Source organism: Choloepus didactylus, chromosome 7, assembly GCF_015220235.1.
Source record: "Choloepus didactylus isolate mChoDid1 chromosome 7, mChoDid1.pri, whole genome shotgun sequence".
NCBI lineage: Eukaryota > Metazoa > Chordata > Mammalia > Pilosa > Megalonychidae > Choloepus > Choloepus didactylus.
The window spans coordinates 146,387,404-146,411,179 of NC_051313.1; the positions used below are offsets into that span (position 1 = coordinate 146,387,404).

At 39.6% G+C, this 23,776-nt stretch overlaps 1 protein-coding gene across 1 annotated transcript in view; it reads left to right on the top strand.

Moving 5' to 3' along the window:
- Positions 1 to 23,776, top strand: part of CAGE1 (cancer antigen 1) — an 81,637-nt gene that overhangs the window by 53,452 nt on the left and 4,409 nt on the right. Inside the window, exons 8-9 of the mRNA XM_037844753.1 lie at positions 2,528 to 2,596; positions 12,502 to 12,541. Coding sequence (XP_037700681.1) covers positions 2,528 to 2,596; positions 12,502 to 12,541 — 109 coding nt within the window. The remainder of the gene's footprint in view (positions 1 to 2,527; positions 2,597 to 12,501; positions 12,542 to 23,776) is intronic.

Here is a 23,776-nt window from a genome sequence, read left to right on the forward strand (position 1 = left end):
TTTTACACCCACCAGAATGGCTACTCTTAAAAAAAATAACAATTGTGGAGAGGATTTGGAGAAATAGGAACACTTCTTCATTGTGAGTGGGAATGTAAAGTGGTGCAGCTGCTGTGGAAAAGAGTTTGACCATTTCTCAGAAATTAAGTATAGAATTAATGTGTCATCCTGCAATCCTACTTCTACATACACCCGCAAAATTTCAAAGCACAGACTTTAACAGATATTTTCACACCAGTGTTTATAGCAGAATTATTCACAATTGCCAAAAGATGGAAGTAACCAAAGTGTCCATTAACAGATGAACAGTTAAGCAAAATGTGGTATATATACACAATGGAATATTATTCAGTCCTAAAGGCAATGAAGTTATAATATATGTGACAACATGGATGAACCTTGATGACATCATGTTGAGTGAAATAAGCCAGACACACAAGGACAAACTGTATGATCTCCCTTTTATGCTTTATTTTGCTTGGAAATGTTTTTTTTTATTTGATAAAGTAATTTTTAAAAACTATGTAATAATTAGAATAAGCAGATTCATAGAGTCAGAAACTAGAATACAGGTTATCAGGGGCCAAGATGGGGTAGGGAATGGAATTAATAGTTAACTGGTGCAGAGTTTCTGTTTAGGTTGATGGAAATGTTTTGGTAATGGATGGCGGTGATAGTAGAACAACATTGTGAATTTAATTAACGGCACTGAATTATGTATCTTAATGTGGCTAAAGGGGATGTGTTCTAGTTTGCTAATGCTGCCGGAATGCAAAACACCAGAGATGGATTGGGTTTTATAAAAGGGGGTTTATTTGGTTACACAGAGTGTAAAGGCCATGAAGTGTCCAAGGTAACACATCAGCAATCGGGTACCTTCACTGGAGGATGGCCAATGGCGTCCAGAAAACCTCTGTTAGCTGGGAAGGCCCGTGGCTGGCGTCTGCTCCAAGTTCTGGTTTCAAAATGGCTTTCTCCCAGGATATTCCTCTCTAGACCTCAGCTCCTCTCTAAAAATGTTACTTTCAGTTGCTCTTGGGTGTTTGTCCTCTCTTAGCTTCTCTGGAGCAGGAGTCTGCTTTCAACGGCCGTCTTCAAACTGTCTCTCATCTGCAGCTCCTGTGCTTTCTTCAAAGTGTCCCTCTTGGCTGTAGCTCCTCTTCAAAATGTCACTCACAGCTGCACTGAGTTCCTTCTGTTTGCCAGCTCATTTATATGGCTCCACTGATCAAGGCCCACCTGAATGGGTGTAGCCACACCTCCATGGAAATATCTCATCAGAGTTATCACCTACAGTTGTGTGGGGCACATTTCCATGCAAACAACCTAATCCAAATGTTCCAACTTAATCCCCACTAATATGTCTGCCCCACAAGATTGCATCAAAGAATATGGCTTTTTCTGGGGGACATAATACATTCAAACTGGCACAGGACGTTTTAGGTGGTACATATGTTGCTAGAATATGAATTAAAAAATATATAGGATTTTAAAAAACAGACAGTGAACCCTAGTGTAAGCTATGGGTATAGTTAATGTACAATTATAATACTATCCTCTCATCAGTTGTGACAAAGGTACCACACTAATGTAAGATGTTAAAAATGGAAGCAGGTGTATTGGAACTCTGTATTGTCTGCATGATCTTTTTGTAAACCTACAACTTTGCTAATAAAAACAAATTTAAAAAAGAAAATAAGATCTGGCATGATTTGGCAAGCAACTTCTTCCTTTTGGCAGGGAATAGGTATATGCTCCCTGGTTTGTCTGAATCAGCTCACATACCTGCCTGACCCTCCCATGGGCATTTGCCATCGTGACTCCTGCAGTAGAACTTCATGGACTCGAAGGGACTGTTCACCCTGTGTGACAGGCTGAATAATGGCCCCCAAACACATCCAGGACCTAAACGCCTTGAACCTGCAAGTGTCACCTTATCTGTGATTGAATAAGGAGGTGTGATTAAATAACGATTTTGAGATGAGGAGATTATCTGGATTTTCTAGGTGGGCCCTAAATGCAACCACAAGTGTCCCTATAAGAGGGGGAGGCAGAGAGAGCTCTGATGGCAGAAGACAAGGGTGATATGACAGTGGAAGCAGGGCGGAGAAAAGGTGATATGATGCAGGGCAAAGAGCCAAGGAATAAGGACAGCCTCCAGAAGCTGGAAAAGGTGAGGAAATGGGATCTCCTCTAGAGCCTCCAGAAGGAACACAACCCTGCTGGCATCTTGACTTTAGTCCAGTGAAACTTACTGTTTAAACGAATAGAAAAAATCTAAATGTCATTTTATGTTTGTTTACATCTACTTACCTTCTTCACCAGTGACACCTATAATGGGAAATACAGATCAAATAATTTGAGTTACTAAGAAAGAATCCCAAGATCTTATATGGTGAGAAAGATGGATGATGTATAGGTAGCTAGAATAGCATTTGAATTTATCCTAATCTTCCAATGACTCTAACAAAGTATCAAACTAGAAAAATACATTTTAGACATGAAACTTAATTGTTTCTTTTTTCAGTTTGGAGGAGAGAAATAAACATTTGGAAGACTTAGTTAGGAGGCCCAGAGAGAGAACTAGAAGACAGAGGTAAGTTTTTCTTTTTCTAAATAATAACGTTTTTAATATAATAATAATAAAAAATTTTTACAAAATGTCATTCCTTCTCTCAATTTAGGATAAATTAGATGAGTTAGTTATATGAAAATTCTTGGTATTTTTGCCTGACATAAAATAGTTGCTTGATAAATGTTCTTTGTAGAATCTGAATTGGAGAGTCGGGGACCCTGTTGTTCTAGTTTGCTAATGCTGCTAGAATGCAAAACACCAGAAATGGACTGGCTTTTATAAAAGGGGGTTTATTTGGTTACACAGTTACAGTCTTTATTTATTTATTTATTTATTTAATTCATTTTTATTGAGATATATTCACATACTATGCAGTCATCCAAAGCGTACATTCAATTGTTCACAGTACCATTATATAGTTGTACGTTGATCACCAAAATTAATTTTTGACATTTTCATTACCACACACACAAAAATAATAGTAAAAATAAAAGTAAAAAAGAACAATTAAAGTAAAAAAGAACACTGGGTGACTCCCCCACCTCCCCCCATTTTTCTACTCATCCATCCATACACTGGACAAAGGGGAATGTGGTCCATGTGGCTTTCCCAATCACATTGTCACCCCTCATAAGCTACATTTTTATACAATCATCTTCAAGATTCATGGGTTCTGGGTTCACAGTTACAGTCTTAAGTCCATAAAGTGTCCAAGGTAACACATTAACAATCAGCAATCAGGTACCTTCACTGGAGGATGGCCAATGGCGTCCAGAAAACCTCTGTTAGCTGGGAAGGCATGTGGCTGGCATCTGCTCCGGAGTTCATTTTCAAAATGACTTTCTCCCAGGACGTTCCTCTCTAGGCTTCAGCTTCTCTCCAAAATGTCACTCTCAGTTGCTCTTGGGGCATTTGTCCTCTCTTAGCTTCTCCAGAGCAAAAGTCTGCTTTCAACGGCCATCTTCAAAATGTCTCTCATCTGCAGATGCTCTCTCAGCTTCTGTGCATTCTTCAAAGTGTCCCTCTTGGCTGTAACAAGTTTGCTCTTTCGGTCTGGGTTTATAATGCTCCGGTAAACTAATCAAGGCCCATGGTGAATGGGTGAGGCCACAAATCCATGGAAACTGTCCAATTAGAGTCATCACCCACAGTTGGGTGGGGCGCATTTCCATGGAAACAACCTAATCCAAATATTACAACTTAATCCCCACTAATATGTCTGCCCCCACAAGATTGCATCAAAGAACATGACTTTTCTGCGGGACACAATATATACAAACCGGTACACCCGTCCTCATGGAACTTAGAATTACCTCTAAGGAAGATACATGAAAATCATGAGCTAAGATTTTGTCTACACAGTCTGCACATATGCACAATATATTTTATGATGAGGTTCTTTTTAGAAGATTTTAGTATTTGATGCTACAAGGTGTATGCACAAACCCTATGGGATTGATTTAAGAACTTAATAGGCATTCCTTAACATTCTTTCCAAAACATTACATAGAGAACCTATGTTGGCTAGGAAAGACAGGACAAAAAAACACCTCCATGAAAAATACTAGATAGAGGCCAGAAAGTGACCCCGAACACCAGTTCCAGAGATGCACCAACTGGACAAGGTCTACTAAATCCACAGGGACCATGCACTTGGTGAAACTGGGAGTCTGTGTTCTGAAATGAGTGAGTGAGCCTGCTGAATGTCCGGCAGCCACGCTGCGGTGTGGGGAAACCGTGGGTTGGTGTTTGGAGGCGGACTAGTTCTTTTTTTAAAAAAAAACAAAAGTGGCTGCCCATACAGCAGCGAGAATCACACAGTAAAGCACGGCAGGAAAGGGCTGTGTGAACGCCTCAATATCTGGCATGGAAGATAGCCTTTCACACACCCACTGCTAGTTGTCTCAGAGCGAGGAGGGCAGAGGTGAGCCAAAAGGGGGAAAAAAACATGCCCTTCGCAGCCATCTTCCCAATGGGCTGGGAACGCTCCTGCCTGGTACTGGAGCCACAGCCCAGAGCTGCGCCAAGGGACCCAGTGTGACAGGTAGTGTTTCTGGCAACACCACGCACATGCCACAGTATTGAGCATGGACAGTAGCCTTTCGCGCACCCACAGCTAATTGTCCTGGAGCTGGGAAGGGGGAGCTGTGTGAAAAGGGGGAAATTAACATGCCCCATTCAGCCATCTTTACAGCAGGCTGGAAATGCCCCTGGCACGGCACGGCAGCCCAGGGCTTCCCTTGGGGGACAGCACGCTCTTGTGACATAGCACAGCCTTCCCTCAGCAGAGGCCCTAGAAGGGCACAGCTGGGAAGAGGAACCCACCTGGAAATCCCAGGGACCTTAAGCCAATACCAAGGACTTGTGGGTCAGCAGCAGAGACAATCTGTGGCAAGACTGAAATGAAGGTTTAGACTCTTGCAACAGCCTTAAATCTCCAGGAACACCTGGGAGGTTTGATTATTAAAGCTGCCCTGCCTCCCTAACGGCTCAGACACACACCCCACATTCAGGGTGGACAGCACCAACAACACTCCCAAACTTGATGCACCAATTGGACCCCACAAGAACCAGACCCCCACACACCACAAAGACAAAGTTGGGGAGAACTGACTTGGGAATAGGTGACTCGTGGACACCATCTGCTGGTTAGTTAGAGAAAGTGTATGCCACCAAGCTGTAGATCTGACAAATTAGAGATTAGCCTTTGAAATAATTCTATATATCCTAAAAGAAGCCTGTCAAGTAAAGCAAATGCCAAGAGGCCAAAAACAACAGAAAATTTTTAAAGCATATGAAAAAACCAGACGATATGGAGAACCCAAACCCAAACACCCAAATCGAAAGATCAGAGGAGACACAGTACTTGGAGCAATTAAGCAAAGAACTAAAGACAAACAACAAGAGCAAGGCACAGGATATAAAGGACATGAAGAAGACCCTAGAAGAGCATAAAGAAGAAATTGCAAGAGTAAATAAAAAAATACATGATCTTATGGAAATAAAAGAAACTGTTGACCAAATTGAAAAGATTCTGGATACTCATAGTACAAGACTAGAGGAAGCTCAACAAGGACTCAGTGACCTCAAGAACCACAGAATGGAAAATGAAAGAACAAAAGAAAGATGGGGAAAAAAATTGAAAACATCTAAATGGATCTCAGGGATATGATAGATAAAATAAAACGTCCAAATATAAGACTCATTGGTGTCCCAGAAGGGGAAGAGAAGGGTAAACGTCTAGGAAGAGTATTCAAAGAAATTGTTGGGGAAAACTTCCCAAACCTTCTACACAATATAAATACAGAAAGCATAAATGCCCAGTGAACTCCAAATAGAATAAATCCAAATAAACCCACTCTAAGACATATTCTGATCAGACTGTCAAATACTGAAGAGAAGGAGCAAGTTCTGAAAGCAGCAAGAGAAAATCAACTCACCACATACAAAGGAAACAACATAAGACTAAGTAGTGACTACTCAGTAGCCACCATGGATGCAAGAAGGCAGTGGCATGACATATTTAAAATTCTGAGAGAGAAAAATTTGCAAGCAAGAATACTTTATCCAGCAAAACGCTCCTTCAAATTTGAGGGAGAGCTTAAATTTTTCACAGACAAACAAATGCTGAGAGATTATGCTAATGAAAGACCTGCCCTACTTCAGATACTAAAAGGAGCCCTACCAACAGAGAAACAAAGAAAGGAGAGAGAGATATAGAGAAATTTAACAGACATATATAGAACATTACATTCCAAATCACCAGGATACACATTCTTCTCTAATGATCATGGAACTTTCTCCAGAATAGATCATAAGCTGGGACATAAAACAAGCCTCAATAAATTTAAAAAAATTGAAATTATTCAAAGCACATTCTCTGACCACAGTGGAATACAAATAGAAGTCAATAACCATCAGAGACAGAAAATTCACAAACACCTGGAAGTTAAAAATGAGGGGGAGATGAAAACATTCCTGGATAATCAAAAGCTGAGGGACTTCATCACCAGTAGATCAGTCCTATAAGAAATGCTGAAGGGAACTATGCAGGCTGAAAGGAAGGGACACTAAACAATTGACTGAAACCCATGAAGAAATAAAGATTTCCAGTAAAGATTACATGGTAAATATAAATACCAATACTACTGTATTTTTGATTTGTAACTCCACTATTTACTTCCTACAGGATCTAAAATACATAAAGTGTAATGATAAATCAGTGGTTTTGGACTCAATGTAAAATATGTAATTGTTGACAAGAACTACATAAAGGTGGGGGAATGGAGGAGTATAGGAACATAGTTTATGTGTCCTATTGAAGTTAAGTTGGTATCAAAGAAAACAAGATTGTTACAGACTTAAGGTGTTAAATTTAAGCCCCATGATAAACACAAAGAAAGTGTCAGATAATATGATCATAGAGATGCAAAGTAGAGTATGGGGTACGAGAAGTGGGGGAAGGGGCAATGGGAAGTTAATAAGAAATGAGTGTGGGGTTTTTGTTTGGGGTGATGGGAAATTTCTTGTAATGGATGGTGGGAAGGTGATGGCATTGCAACATTGTGAATGTGATTAATCCCACTAAATGGAATGCTTGGGAGGGGTTGGAATGGGAAGATTTATGCTGTATATATGTTTCCACAATTGAAAAAAAAAGACAGTCTAAATAGATAATGACAATTAAATGCCATAGATGATCCTGGATGAGATCTAAGAATAGAGGAGAAAAGGCTCAAAAGGACACAACTGGGACATAAGAAAAAATGAAATATAGAATGTAAGCTTTATATCAATGTTAAATTTCTTGAACTTCTTAACTACACTTAATGTGATTACATAAATGAATATTCTTGTTCAGAGGAAATGTGTATGTGAATTATATTATTTGTTCAAGGATGTGTGCAACTTGCTCTCACATGTTCAGAAGACAGAGCAATAGATGATGGATGATAGACAGGGAGGGAGGGAAAGAAAGAAATGGTAAAGTGACAAAATATTAAAGTTGGTAGATCGGGGTATCAGTGGAGGGGGTTGGGGTATGCTGGAGTTCTGTATATGAGGTTTGTATTATTTTTGCAAGTGTTACTGTAAGTTTGAATTTATTTCAAAATAAAAATTAAAAAAAAACAAAAAACATTACACAAACTTCCATTCCATAACATTCTTATCCATACATGTCCATTGTATACAAAAACATTCCAATACATAAAATTCTTTTCCATAACATTTCATTCCATTCAGGAACATTCCAATCCATAGCATCCCTTCCATTCCAAAACATTTTCATCCATAACCTTCCATTCCATAACATTCCACTCCATATCATTTCATTAAACCCCTTACATTCCATGCTGTAACATTCCATTCCATAACATTTCTTTCAATTCCATGGCATTCCATGACATTGTATAACATTCTATTCTATTCCATAATATTCCATTACATTCCATTCCATACTATGACATTCCATGTCAAAAATTTCAACTCCATAATATTCCATTCAGTATCCAGAATGCAATATCATTGCATTCTGTTCCAAAATATTCTTCTCCTTAACATTCCATTACAAATCATTCCCTTCCATAACAATCCATTCCATAACATAACATTCCACTCCATATCATTCTCTTCGATATCATTCCATCCAATTCCATAGCATTAAATAGCAGAATATTCCAATCCATAACATTCCATTCCATAATATAATACTCCATTCAAATACATTCCACAACATCACTTTCCATAATTTTCCATTCCATTTCATAATATTCCATTCCATAATATTCCATTCCTCAACATTCTCTATCTTAACATTCCAGTCCATAATATATCATTCTATCCCAAAACATTCTATTCCATATAATTCAATTCCATAATATTCCATTCCATAACATTGTATTCAATGACATTCAATTCCATAACAATCCATTCCATCCCATAACGATCCATACCATTTCATAACATTGCATTCCATTCCCTACCATTCCATTCCATTCCATTCCATAATGTCCATTATTAAACATTCCTTTCCTTAAATTTCCAATCAATATCATTCTATTCCATAACAATCCTTCAATCCTTTCCATTTCATTTCATTCCAATCCAAATCATTCATTCAATTCCATTAAAAAAAAAAACTTAATAGGATACTGTGCTGGTTTGGATGTATTTTGTCCCCCAAAACACAATGTTCTTTAATGCAATTTTGTGGGGGCACACATTTGTGATGAGGTTGGAATCTTTTATTAGGTTGTTTCCATGGAGACGTGACCCACCTAACTGTGGGCAATACCTTTGATTAGATTATTTCCATGGAGGTGTGGCCCCACCCATTCAGTCTGGGTCTTAATTAGTTTACTGGAGCCCTACAAAAGCTCAGACAGAAGGAGCTCAGTGTTGTAGCTTAGAGACATTTTGAAGATGGCTGTTGAAAGCAGACTTGCTGATGCTTTGGAGATACTAGCCCAGAGTTTGCCCCGAGAAGCTAAGCCTAGATATATTTTGGAGAACGACATTTTGAAACGCAACCTAGGAGCAAGCAGATGCCAGCCAAGTGCCTTCGCAACTAACAGAGGTGTTCCAGATGCCATCTGTGTTCTTCAGTGACGGTACCTGTTCTAGTTTGCTAATGATGCTGGAATGCAAAACACCAGAAATGGATCGGCTTTTATAAAGGGGGTTTATTTGGTTACACAGTTACAGTCTTAAGGCCATGAAGTGTCCAAGGTAAGTCATCAACAATCGGGTACCTTCACTGGAGGATGGCCTATGGTGTCCGGGAAACCTCTGTTAGCTGGGAAGGCATGTGGCTGGTGTCTGCTCCAAGTTCAGGTTTCCAAATAGCTTTCTCCCAGGATGTTCCTCTCTAGGCCATAGCTCCTCTTCAAACTGTCACTCTCAGTTCCTCTTGGGGCATTTGTTCTCTTAGCTTCTCTGGAGTGAAAGTCTGCTTTCAACGGCCGTCTTCAAACTGTCTCTCATCTGTAGCTTCTGTGCATTCTTCAAAGTGTCCCTCTTGGCTGTAGCAAGCTTGCTCCTTTTGTCTGAGCTTGTATAGTGCTCCAGTAATTTAATTCAGACCCACCCTGAATGGGCGGGCCAACACCTCCATGGAATTATCCAACCAAAGTCATCACCCACAGTTGGGTGGGGTGCACCTCATGGAAACACTCAAAGAATTACAATCTAATCAACACTGATACATCTGCCCACACAAGAGTACATCAAAGATAATGGCATTTTGGGGGACAGAATACATTCAGACTGGCACAGTACCCTACCATTGATGCCTTTGGACATTTTCATGGCCATAAGACTGTAAGTTTGTAACCAAATAAACCCCCTTTATAAAAGCCAATCCATTTCTGGTATTTTGCGTAATGGCAGTGTTAGCAAACCGGAACAAATATTAGCGCAGTTCTTCTTACCTCAATTCTTGAGGTGCTAATAAAACAGTTATCAGTTCCTAAAGCAAGAGCGAGTTCCCCACATGCAGAATTTATGAAGGAAATTTCAAAGAACCTGTTCCACGACTCTTACATCCCTTGCCCAGATCCAAGATAAGTGTGGAGGGTGGGGAAGATTGGAGAGAAGATTTTGTTGAATTTGTCATGTGTGAGTGGCCATTACCCCCAAATAATTCTACCTCTTTTGCCTAAAGCCTTGTAAGGGGTTTTCCCGGGAATCACTTGGAGAGATTTGATGTGTGTTTCAGAAAAGTTGGGAAACACAGAGGATTAGTGACTCATTCATGCCTGAGAAAATCAAGAAAACAAGTTGTGGCAGAGGCACAGCAGACATACTGCGTTGGGGTGGCCTATTCTTCCTGAGCTTGTCAGGACAAAGTATACATGAGATTATTTTTTGAGAACCATGCAGGGGGGAGTTGAATTATCTTGGGCTCTGTCCAAGTCTGCCTAGAGGACTGGAGGGATACCAGCAGAAAGGAGCCGGAGGAGAAGAGCAGATTTTGAAGACTGATGAAGGAGGGTCAAGTGACGAATGACCACCCAGAAGAGAGATGTATCAGCCTGGGTCAGGGAATTGCAGGAGAGAGGCTTCTGGCAATGGTGAGCTCCAAGCGGACAGAAGGAATCAGCTTTAGTTGTTTGACAAGTTGTGGCAGTTTGAAGCTCTATGTGCCCCAGAAAAGGCCATGTTCTTTTAATCCATTTCTGTGGGTGTAGACCAACTGTAGATGGGACCTTTTGATTAGGTTATCTCAATTGAGATATGATCCACCTCATTCAAGGTGGGTCTAAATCCTCTTACTGGAGTCCTTTATAAGGGGATAAAGGACACACAGAAAACACCCAGGGAACTTACAGAAAAAGCCACAGATGGAGAAGCCGGAAGCTGAAGCAACGAAACTTGGGAGGGAAGGACCAGCAGATGTCGCCATGTGCCTTGCCATCGGACAGAGGAGCCCAGGCTCACTGGTAACCAGTAACAGAGAAGGTATCATCCTGTTGATGCCTTAATTGGGACATTTTCACTGTAAATTTGTAAGCTAATAAATCCCCATTGTTAAAAGCCAGTCCATGTCTGGTATACTGCATGCATATTGTCTGCTTTATCAAACCAAAGCACAAGTCCAGAGACTCCAAAGCCACCCATGCCCTACTTCTTCCTCCTCCTGCAAATGGAAATGGAGGCAGCAAAGAGAAAACAGAAACCAACCTCCCATGACAGGTGGTATCTACCTACTGCAGGTCTTATCTGAGAGAGGAAGAGACATCTCCCTTTCTAATGAAGATGAGCAGATTGATTAATATTTAGAACTGGACATTCTACTTACTGATTTGAAACTATATGGGCTTCACAGTGAGGACTGACTGTTACCTAAGAAGGAACAAAAAAATCACTAGGCCTGCTGCATATTCATCCAAAGGTGAAGGAAATGCTTCTGTAAGTGAAAAAAGCTTCAAGTATAGCAGTGGGGGACAAAAATAAAAGTTGCATTTTGGTTATGTCCTAAGTCATGTTTGCTCAGCATCCCATTTGCAAATACAACTTTGTTTTGAAAATCAAAACCTCTTAGGAGATTTATACTAGTATTTTGCAAAGTGGATAGGTTAATTCTGAGTTTTGTCTAATATAAAAGATTATAATCTGATGCCTGGCATATCATAGATGCTCAGTAAATGCTAACTGAAACAATATGAATCTTTTCTGGGTTGCTGAGAATTGTGGAATATTTTTTCTTAGGATTATTTTAAAATAAGAAATTTTACATAGAATTTACATGTTTTACCAGGTCAGATATTTGTTTACTTATACTTGGTCCATTTTCACAAAGGATTTGAGGCCCATTTGTACCGCTTTAGACTGGCCTTGAAGCAAGGGTGTTAGGTTGGGGCAAAAGAGTTCTCCAGGCTCTTTCCAGCTTATAAACACATTTGTTAGAAAACTAGAGAGAGCTGCTGCAGACTTCCTCTCCCACTATTCCTAAAGCATCCAGTTTACCTCTGTAAATTCAGCATGTGAACAGGCTTCAGACAACCTCTGCGCCATCTCACAACGGCACTTCTGCTGCTTTGGCCAGTTGTCCTCAGTAGTGGAAATGGTCTAGATGTCTTATTTTTGCCTCTAATTCTTCAGCGCTCTCAAGGAAATCCATTAGGTCTTCACATCATAGCCAGAACCTTATCCTAAGTAAATCTATGTGAATTTGAAACTGCAGTGAGACTGTAGCTCAATATTTTTATTTAATGGCAGGAAGAATGATCTATATATCATATACTGAGAAGTTTTACTTTATCTTTTAGTACTTATACTTGTATCCTAGATGACATTTCTTCCTTGAAATTGAGGGGAAAATATGTTAAATAACGGTGTACTCATTCATTCTGTTTACTCTTTTATCCTTTACCTCTACCTCCCCAATTTCTGTTTTTTAAAATTTGTTTCTTTGTTTCCTACAGACCAAGAAGATTAGAAAATCATCCAAAGTCCCTGACTGTGGTAGGTCATACTCATGATCATTATAATGTTATATTTCCATGTAAGTTGACAATAACGCCAGATTAAATATGAGTTCCTGTGTCACATTTCAGTGATGTTCAGCTTATTTTTCAGCATATTTCCTGCAGGATATGGACCTCTTCTGCTTTCCATCATAATTTGTCCTGTTTTTGGAAGCCCGACCCTCTAAATCTTCTTGGTTTGGTCTCTAACTCCATCCTTCCTGCTACTGTTTCATTTCAAGCCCACAGCATTTTTTCATCTGGTCATTTGCAATCATCTCCTAATTGGTGTTTCCACCTCCAATTTTGCTTCCGTCCATTCCATCCTCCACAGAGTAAAAGAGTGATCTTTCAAAAGCATAACATATGTCCCCTACCTAAAGCCTTTGAGTGGTTCCCAATTGCATTTGGGATGAAATCCCAGTTCCTTGGCATGGCATATAAACCCTCTATTAATATCTCTTGCCTTCCAGTCCAATTTTATCACTCACTGCTTTCCTCTTTCCGTTGTACACATCAACTGTGCCTGCCCACTTGCAGTTTCCTAAACATGCCATGTTATTTTTATGCCTTTCTGTTGTTGCTCATTGCAGATTCCCCTGCCTGGAATGCTCTTCCCTAACTCCTTTTCTCCCCCTTACTTGAGCTTCCATGCCACAAACACCTGCCAGCTCAAGTTTTATCTGCTCCGCAAAGCCCTTCCTGCTCCATCTCCTGGATGGAACTGACTTGCCTCCTCCTATGTGCTCTGTTCCAGTTTCCTAATGCTGCCAGAATGCAAAACACCAGATGGATTGGCTTTTATAAAAGTGGGTTTATTTGGTTACACAGTTTTAGTCGTAAGGCCATAAAGTGTCCAAGGTAATGCATCGATAATCGGGTACCTTCACTGGAGGATGGCCAATGGCATCCAGAAAACGTGGGAAGGCACGTGGCTGGCGTCTGCTTGTCCTTTGCTCCCGGGTTGCATTTCAAAATGGCGTTCTCCAAAAATGTCTGCATCAGCTTCCAATGGCCATCTTCAAAATGTCTGTCTCAGCTCCAACTAGCTATGAGCCCCTGTCTGTCTGAGCTTTTACAGAGCTCCAGTGAACGAATCAAGGCCCATGCTGAATGGACAGGGCCACACCTCCAAGGAAATACTGAACCAATAGGTTCCAACCTAATCCACACTAATACGTCTGTCCCCACATGCATCAAAGAACATGGCTTTTTCTGGGGGACATAATATATACAAACTGTACCTTTTGATATAATAGCACTTTTGACCCATCATTACAGATCTCTGCTTGCATGTCCCTTTACTTGACTAGAATTCTTTTAGTGCAAGAATGGTCTTATATTCATTTTGGTGTCCCCAAGCACCTATCCTGCAGTAGGTACCAAATAGGAATGAATGTCAGTTAGACCTGGGACCCAGCACCACTGCTACTGCTGAAGTAATTCCTAATAGAAGATACAGCTGCTGCTGTCCCTGTCCATGGCCTATTTGTGACATTACTTTGGGGAAGAAGGGTACAGTTGAAACGGCTCTGCCACCTGTCTGCATGTCTCTCTACGCTCCCATTGAGATCCAGCCTTTCTAAAAGTTGAGTTCTGAGGGCTCCTTAATTACCACACTGGGCTGCTGAGTCACTTGATAAATGATTCATGTTATTTGCTTCATTCTGCCAGCTGGTAACCAAACCAGGAAAGACGGAACACAGCAAACCTCCCTCCTTGTAGTGTTCCTTAGTTGGAGAAAAGTTGAAACAAAAATGTTAACTAAATGTAGAATTTATATTATCCATGAAGTTCATCTATCTGTAGGCTTTTCCTGTACTCCCTTTCCTTATGTAATCAAGAACTAGCTGTTCAAGAGCTCTGTCACTTAATGCCTATCTTTCCAAAACATAAGAAACTTTTTTTCCTTTCATTTTTAGATACCAGATATTTTATAAGGAAATAGAAAGTTCTGAAGATTAAATACTAATCATTCTTGTCAACTACTCCAGGAACAGTCATTATCAAGTATTCTATTAAGTATAAATCATACTAATCCATACAAATGATGTTTTAAAATCCATGTAGATGGTGAAGTTTTACCTTCCAAGAAATGTGATTACTTTTTCCCTAATTTCTTTCCATGAAGAGACAAATTCTATTTTAACATAAGCAGATGAATACAGTGGCTTCTTTTCCAAATATGTATCTGCTTTCATTTTCACAGAATACCAATCCAATATCATCAGGCCTTTAATCATACACAAAAATAATTACAAATTTCACTAAGTGTTTTTCTTCTCCCTCTGCAGGACATCTTTTTTCTTTCCAAGTGGGCAGGCCCTTCCTACTACCAATCAAATTTTAAAAGACACTAACTCTGAAATCCTTTGAAATGAAAACCCAGATGAAAGGAGAATACTGGAGGGGATGGGGCTTTTGAGACCTAACCCTTATAATTCCTGTTTTAACATAGTTTGGAGGAATTAGTTCTGAATTTAAACAAAGGAGACAGCTGATTTTGTGAGAGTAACCAGAAAAATAAATGTTCATATCATACCTATTGTCTTTTTGGCAAACCCCAGAGACAGGCTGAAGGTGTAACTACTGAATCAAAATATCCCTTGGGTGGAAGGGAAGAAATTATTTTATCTAACTGAAGTTAGTTTTGCATTTAAATTAGTCAGGTAGGTACAAGAGTATGTATCTGGCTCCAAAGGAAGTGCTGAATAAGTAGAAGCTATTGTTTTTTTTGTTGTTGAGGAATTCTGTAAGACAGGTCATGCATGAATTTTGAATCAGAAAATGTTAATTTCTCTAATTCAAAAAGTTGGAATACAATATAAATTAAGACAATTTAAACTATGAAAAATGCACAGCAAGCTGCAGCTGTAACAGTGTTTCACTTCAGAAAATTTAAGCATTGAGGACTTAAAATTTTAAAAAGAGACATATTGTTATTGTTAATTTCATGGGATCCTCTAGGGAAAATTAAAATATGACAGGAGAAAGACAAATATCAATATAAAGAGATCTAACACCATGTCTGGAATATGTACAGAAATGTGATAAAACAGTTGGATGGAAGCGTTAACCCAGGTTCTGTCTACAAACATGACTGTGTGCATAAATGCTATATTTAATATGTGTATTAATAGCATAGATATTTATGATCTTTAACCTGCAAGTTGTCTCAAATTAATGTGCCTCCCTTGGGGTGTGGCTCAAGGATGTAGAGTCTAAGCCAGTCCTTCTTTCAATAAAAGTTTAGCAGCCAGTGACTGCGTTTTGGGAGTCGGTGACTTCGCTTTGGTGGTGTTGGCCGAGGCGGCGAAGGTGGCAGCGGCGGCGACAGCTCTGAGGTTTGCATCTTATCTCGGGGTGTGTCGGCCGCTGCTCCTCAGGCTTGGAATGTTAATCAAGCTGCCACTCCTGCTGAAGATCTGGAAGGTGATCAGTGATGGGAGGAAGGAAGTGTTCACTAACTTCTCTAACGCTGGAGCAGCAACTGCCAACTTGAAGCTGGAGGTCTATTTTTTTTTCTTCTGAGGCTTGAAAATACCAGGAGAAATGCTGTGGGATCGGGCTCTGAGTGCTTTTCAGAGGAAGCCTGACACTACAGCTTTGGCATGGTATTGTGGATAGGTGGAACTATGTCCAAGAAGCTCTGGCTATCCAGATGTCTTCAGAAGAGTGTCTTGGTCATCCTGAAGAAACTTCCCTTTCTGGAAATGGAGGTTACGTGACTTACTCTTGAAACTGGATTTGAAGTAACTGTAAACCCCAAATCTTCATTTTCATCACAGATCTGGTTGAGTGTAAACCTCAGAACTGTAAGGGCTGGCCTGGGCTGTTTGTTTGAAAATATTCTAATCAAGTAAAAGCTATTTTTCCTAAAAGTTCTTTTTTTCTATATAAAGTTGAAATTAAGTTTTGTACTCATTAGGATTAACATTCCCTGACTCCACCCCTGATGGAAATTTGTGGATGAAGATTTAATACTTGGCTCTGAAGTTACCAATTATACAATATTCTATTTTGCATCTGAAAGTTTGTATTTAACTTTTTCCTTCATTAAAATCCTTACAGATGTGAAAAAAAAAGTTTAGTGAGTTTCAATAAACTATGTGTCAAGCTCTGTGTTAGATGCCAAGGATGCACAGAAAAATAAGGTGAGGATCATCAAGAAGTATGTAATCTATAGGGGAAGGTAGCGAAGTAAACTGTCCTTAAAACAGTATATGGCTCTAACTGTCCACAGTGCTGTAGGATCAGAGATGAAATGGCCCTGGGCTCCGTGAGAAAACTTCAGGGAAGATTTTTTTTTTTTAATTAAATTCAGTTTTATTGAAATACATTTACACACCATACAATCATCCATGGTACACAATCCACTGTCCACAGTATGATAACATAGTTATGCGTTCATCACCACAATCTATCTCTGAACATTATCCTTACATCAGAAAGAACCACAACAAGAATAAAAAATAAAAGTGAAAAAAGAACACCCAAATCATCCCCCCATCCCACCCCATTTGTCCTTTAGTTTTTATCCCCATTCCTCCACTCATCCATACACTAGATAAAGGGGGTGTGATCCACAAGGTCTTCACAATCACACTGTCACCCCTTGGAATCTACATTATTATATAATTGTCTTCAGGCGTCCAGACTGCTGGGTTGGAGTTTGGTAGTTTCAGGTATTTACTTCTAGCTATTCCAATACATTAAAACCTAAGAGGTGTTATCTATATAGTGCATAAGAATGTCCACCAGAGTGACCTCTCGACTCCATTTGAAATCCCTCAGCCACTGAAACTATTTCGTCTCATTTTGCATCCCCTTTTGGTCAAGAAGATACTCTCAGTCCCACGATGCCGGGTCCACATTCATCCCCGGGAGTCATATTCTGCATTGCCAGGGAGATTTACACCCTTGGGAGTCAGGTCCCATGTAGGGGGGAGGGCAGCGAGTTCACCTGTCGAGATGGCTCAGTTAGAGAGAGAGAGGGCCACATCTGAGCAACAAAGAGGTACTCAGGGGGAGACTCTCCTTTGTGGTAATGAGCTTTATAAGGGCGAGTCCCATGCTCGAGGGCTCAGCACATCAAACCACCAGTCCCAATGTTTGTGACAACATCAATACCAGTCCAGGTGAGGATGTCCAACACATCCGCACCTTCCCCCAGATCCTCAGGGCTGGGGAGGGGAGGCTGTAAATATATTTTTTATTATCTGCCCAAATTACTCTGGGATGTGTCACTATTTCACTCCAGCCTATACTAACCTACCGTATCTCACTTCCTATTCAAAGTTCCATGCAATTGTGGTGTTTGAACAAATCGACTGTAGAGTTGTACCATTTAGAAAATTTAGATCCTGTACCAAATAGATATCTATTCCCTTGGTCTCATATGGAAGTTGAAGTTTTAAAACACAATCAGTTTCAACCTTTACCCTTTGGCCTGGCTTGCCCTGGTCTTAACCAGACCTGCTTCATTCATATCACTAATTGAAGTCTGGGCTCTTTTTCGGCTTTTTTTTTTTTTTTTTTTGACAGTGGCTGTATGCACTAATACTGTGACATTCATATCTGCCGAGCTCTAGCTCTGAGTTTCAGGTGTCTCAGAGATATGCATTGTTCCAGAGACCAATCAGGTTATACGCTAGGGGATCAGCATCTCAAAGTTTAGAGATAGGAATTACAATTCAGGGATAGAGTTAACTGCTGTAAGAGCTTACAATCTAGGGACTATTACAATTATTTTGTCCACGTTAGGCTATGTTCTAAGATTCAATTCTGAGTTTACACATTGTAGTTAGTCCATATTGGTGAGGCATCATCCCTCTCACCATGTTTTCTCCAACACTTTTAGTCCTATATATATATTTTCCTACAATTTCATAGAGTTATATTCACATACCATACATTTATCCACAGTGTACAATCAGTTGTTCATGGTATCATCATAAAGTTGTACATTTATCACCACAATCAGCACTTGAACATACTGATTACTACAAGAAAAATTGTTTTTTTTTTTAGCAATAAGAAAAAAATGATAAAAAGAAACATAACATGTCATACAATACAATATACCAGTAAGGACAGCAAATAACACCGCTACCAAGAATCCCATATTCCTCCCCTATATCCCCCTCTCATATACATTTAGCATTGGCATATTACCTTTGTTACATTTAATGGAGGTATATTACAATGTTACTGTTGACCATAGACTCCAGTTTGCTTTGATTATGTTTTTTCCTGAATACCATCCCCTTTTCAAATTTCTACATGGTTGACATTCATTTGCTTTCCCACATGCAAAAACATTTTTATATTTGTATATTTAGTAACAGTCATTGGGCACTCCAGTTTTTGCCACGTTATACAGTCCCAGTCTTTATCTTCTATCTTTATCTCTGGTGTCATACATCCTCCTATCCCACCTCTTTCAGCTTTACTCACAGACATCTTTGTTCAGTGTACTTACAATACCATGCTACCATCACACAGTATTATGCTATCTATTTCTGGATCTATGCAATCAATCCTAAACATTGTGTAGTCCTTCAGCATGAAATGGCTGATCTCTGCCCTCTTTCTATCTCCTGGTCACCTGTGTTGTCCGCTTTTAACTCCTAAAGTTTGTTCATTAATGTCTGTTCATATTAGTGAGACCATACAGAATCTGTCCTTTTGTTTCTGGCTAACTTCACTCAACATAATGTCCTCAAGGTTCATCCACATTATTGCATGGTCCATGTCTTTGTTCTGTCTTACAGCTGCATAATATTCCATCATGTGTATATACCACAGTTTGTTTATCCACTCGTCCTTTGATGGACATTTGGGCTGTCCATCTCTTGGCAATTGTGAATAATGCTGCAATAAACATTGGTTTACAAATGTCTGTTTGTGTCTTAAGTTCCAGTTCCTCTGAGTATATACCCAGCAATGGAATAGCTGGGTCATATGGCAAATCTATATTTAGCTTCCTGAGGAACCTCCATACTGTCTTCCAGAGTGGTTGCACCATTCTGCATTCCCACCAACAATGAATAAGTGTGCCTCTTTCTCCACATCCTCTCCAGCACTTGTCATTTTCTGTTTTTTGGATAATGGCCATTCTGGTAGGTGTGAGATGATATCTCATTGTGGTTTTGATTTGCATTTCCTTAATAGCCAGTGAAGTTGAGCATTTTTTCATATGCTTTTGAGCCATTTGTATTTCCTCTTCAGAAAAATGTCTGTTCATGTCTTTTGCCCATTTTTTAATTGGATTGTTTGTCTTTCTGTTATTGAGATGCAGGATTCCTTTATATATTCGAGATATTAAACCCTTATCTGATATGTGGTTTCCAAATATCATCTCCCATTGTGTAGGTTGCCTTTTTACTTTTCTGACAAAGTCCTTTGATGTACAAAAGTGTTTAATTTTGAGGAGATCCCATTTGTCTATTTGTTCTTTGGTTGCTCGTGCCTTGGGTGTGAGGTCTAAGAAACCACCTCCTATCACAAGATCTTTAAGATATTGCCCTACATTTTCTTCTAAGAGTTTTATGGTCTTGGTGCTAATGTTTAGGTCTTTGATCCACTTTGAGTTAATTTTGGTATAAGGTGTGAGATAGACATTCTCTTTCATTCTTTTGGAAATGGATATCCAGTTCTCCAAACACCATTTATTGAACAGGCTGCTCTTTCCCAGTTGCTTCTGCTTCACTGCCTTATCAAAGATCAGTTGTCCGTAGATGCGAGGGTCTGCTTCTGAACACTTAATTCGATTCCATTGATCAGTATATCTGTCCTTATGCCAGTACCATGCTGTTTTGAGCACTGTAGCTTTGTAATATGCTTCAAAGTCAGGTAGTGTGAGACCTCCCACTTCATTCCTCTTTCTCAAGATATTTTTGGCTATTTGGGGCACTTTACCCTTCCAAATAAATTTAGTTATTGGTTTTTCTATTTCTGTAAAGTAAGTTGTTGGGATTTGAATTGGTATTGCATTGAATCTGTAAATCAGTTTAGGTAAAATTGCCATTTAACTATATTTAGTCTTCCAATCCATGAACATGGTATGTTCTTCCACTTTTTCAGGTCTTGTTCAATTTCTTTTAGCAGTTTCTTATAGTTTTCTATGTAAAGGTCTTTTGTGTCCTTGGTTAAGTTTATTCCTAAATACTTGATTCTTTTGGTTGCTACTGTAAATGGGATTTTTTTCTTGATTTCCTCCTCTTGTTGCACATTACTTGTGTATAGGAACACTACAGATTTTTGTGAGTTGATCTTGTAGCCTGCTACTTTGCTGTATTCATTGACTAGTTCTAGTAGCTTTGCTGTAGATTCTTCTGGATTTCCTACATATAGAATCATGTCGTCTGCAAATAGTGAAAGTTTTACTTCTTCCTCTGCAATTTGGATGCCTTTTATTTCTTTTTCTTGCCTAATTGCTCTAGCTAGAACTTCCAGCACAATGTTGAATAACAGTGGTGATAGTGGGCATCCCTGTCTTGTTCCTGATTTCAGGGAAGATTTTACAGAAATAATGACATCTGAACCAAATCTCCGTACATGATGAGGTGTTCCTGAGATAGATAAAAGAGAAGAACACTAGTGCATTGAAAGCATAGAAGCTTGGGATACCCTGTTAGGTTCTCTGAACTGTAAGTGAGGTCTAAAACCCAAGCTTGTGTGAAGAAAGGCAAGAGATGAAGTTGGTCATGAAGAACATTGTATGTCAAGGTGAAGAATTTGAACTTTGTCCTGACAAGAAGTCCCAAACAATTTTAAGTGAGGCTTCTTGGGGTCAGATTTGCATTTTGGAAAGATTCCCCTAACAGTGCTATAAAGGGTGGGTTGATGGTGGGTGAGGCCAGAATCAGGAGCACCAATTAAGATACTGTTAAAGTACCCTGGCAAAATAAACTGAGGCCAGGGACTAAAACAGGGTGGAAATGAAGAGGAAGAGATGGCTGCAAAATGACTTCAAAGGGAAAATGAGAAGGATCTGGCCATTGGTCAGCTATGGGAATGAGGAAGAGAGTGGAGTCTAGGATGTCACACAGGCTTCTGGGTGGATACTGGTAACCTTAACTGAAGTAGGGAACATAAGAGGGACAGCTGGTTTGTGGGGATAGCTATGATGAGTTTGAGGTTGCTGTGAAACACCCATGTGGAGATATTTAATAAGTGGTTAGATATCTGCTGAGAAGATTTCAGCAGTGGGGAGGAAGACTGAAGATAAAGGAGAAAACAGGGATAATTGATGAAATGCTGTCTCAGAGAAGAGAAGAGGGACTGGACTCTTCTCAGCAGAGGAACAAGGACACCTCTCCCTCCGAGAGAGGAAGTAAGGAAATAAGGACAGGAGCATTCAGATACCATTCTAAGCTGTGAAGCGGTAAATTGAGAAGCTCATGGCTGAAAGCTTCAATCCACTCTTGCAGTAGGCTTGAGGAGAGAGCTGAAGGTTTGAAACAGCCTTAGGATATTACGAGGAGGTCCAATTCCCTCTCCACCTCACTCTTTCTTTTCCAAGGTCAAACTTTGTTCCCTTGACTCTGACCCATTGCATCTCCTTGAGGACTTGCTCCATTAATCATCTTTACTCTCTCACACCTTCACTTTATAACTTTTTACTAAATTCTTACCCTAGCCGAAAAACATCCTTCCTTCAACCCTCTTATTTCCTAAAGCTATGATGTTTCCTCTCTTCTCCCTCCAACCTTCTGAAGGATTGTTATTTATTGTTTACAGAGCACTTTTGCTCATTATCTGAAGTAGGCTATCTGAACTCATAGTATTTCTGATAAATATTTTCCCAGTTGCCAGTCTTCACAACTGTCATTTTTAAAAGGCTGTATAATATTTCATGGATTACATGTGTCATAATTTATTTAATTATGTTTTAGGGGCAGGTTTTCAGATCCTCACTCCTTAGCCCCAAATCCATTACCTTCCATACTTTGGCCACCCCTACTTATGTGCCCTGGCCCTGATGGTCCATGTCGTCGTTCTAGAAAACCCTTCCCTACCCCAAACTTCTGCCCTCCCCGCCTCAAATACTCATTTCCTCCTCCTATTGATAATGTTTGTAGCCTTCAAGGCCTAATTTCAATGTCACTCTCATCCTCATCTGAAAATAATACTCCTCTCCTCTACTCAATCTGTGACCTTCTAGTATTAGCATACTCTTCCCTAAATTCTAGCACCTGGGAGACAGTGTGCTACAACAAAAAGAACCCTTGACATGGAATCATAAGATGCAGGTTTGAGTTCTGGTCCACCTGAGGACTGAGTTCATAGTCATCTATTGTAGGAGCAATTATAGGGCTGTGTTAATAGTAATTTAAGATATAAATATTTCATACATTATGTCCATCTTTAAAAGGTAACATTTGCCTACATAATGAAACTCTTTTTTTTTATTAAATTCAGTTTTATTGAAATACATTCACACACCATACAATCATCCATGATATACAATCCACTGTCCACAGTATGATAACATAGTTATGCGTTCATCACCACAATCTGTCTCTGAACATTTTCCTTACATCAGAAAGAACCAGAACAAGAATAAAAAATAAAAGTGAAAAAAGAACACCCAAATCATGCCCCCATCCCACCCCATTTGTCCTTTAGTTTTTATCCCCATTCCTCCACTCATCCATACACTAGATAAAGGGGGTGTGATCCACAAGGTCTTCACAATCACACTGTCACCCCTTGTAATCTACATTATTATATAATTGTCTTCAGGAGTCCAGACTGCTGGGTTGGAGTTTGGTAGTTTCAGGTATTTACTTCTAGCTATTCCAATACTTTAAAGCCTAAGAGGTGTTATGTATATAGTGCATAAGAATGTCCACCAGAGTGACCTCTCGACTCCATTTGGAATCTCTCAGCCACTGAAACTATTTCATCTCATTTTGCATCCCCCTTTTGGTCAAGAAGATACTCTCAGTCCCACGATGCCGGGTCCACATTCCATAATGGAACTCTTGATGTGACATATATAATTCAAATCCAGCAGATCCCATCTATAAAAGTTACAGAGAACTTTGGGAATTAGTGTAAATTCATGATTGTACGTCAGGGGTAACCAAGAGAATGAAGGAAGTTGTGAAACTGGACATTAGCAAGGCCAAACTTTCATAAAGAACAACTAGAATGTATTTTTTCTAAAATGCTGGTGAGCATGATATGGTGAAAATTAAATAACACTGTAATGCAGTTGGGAAGT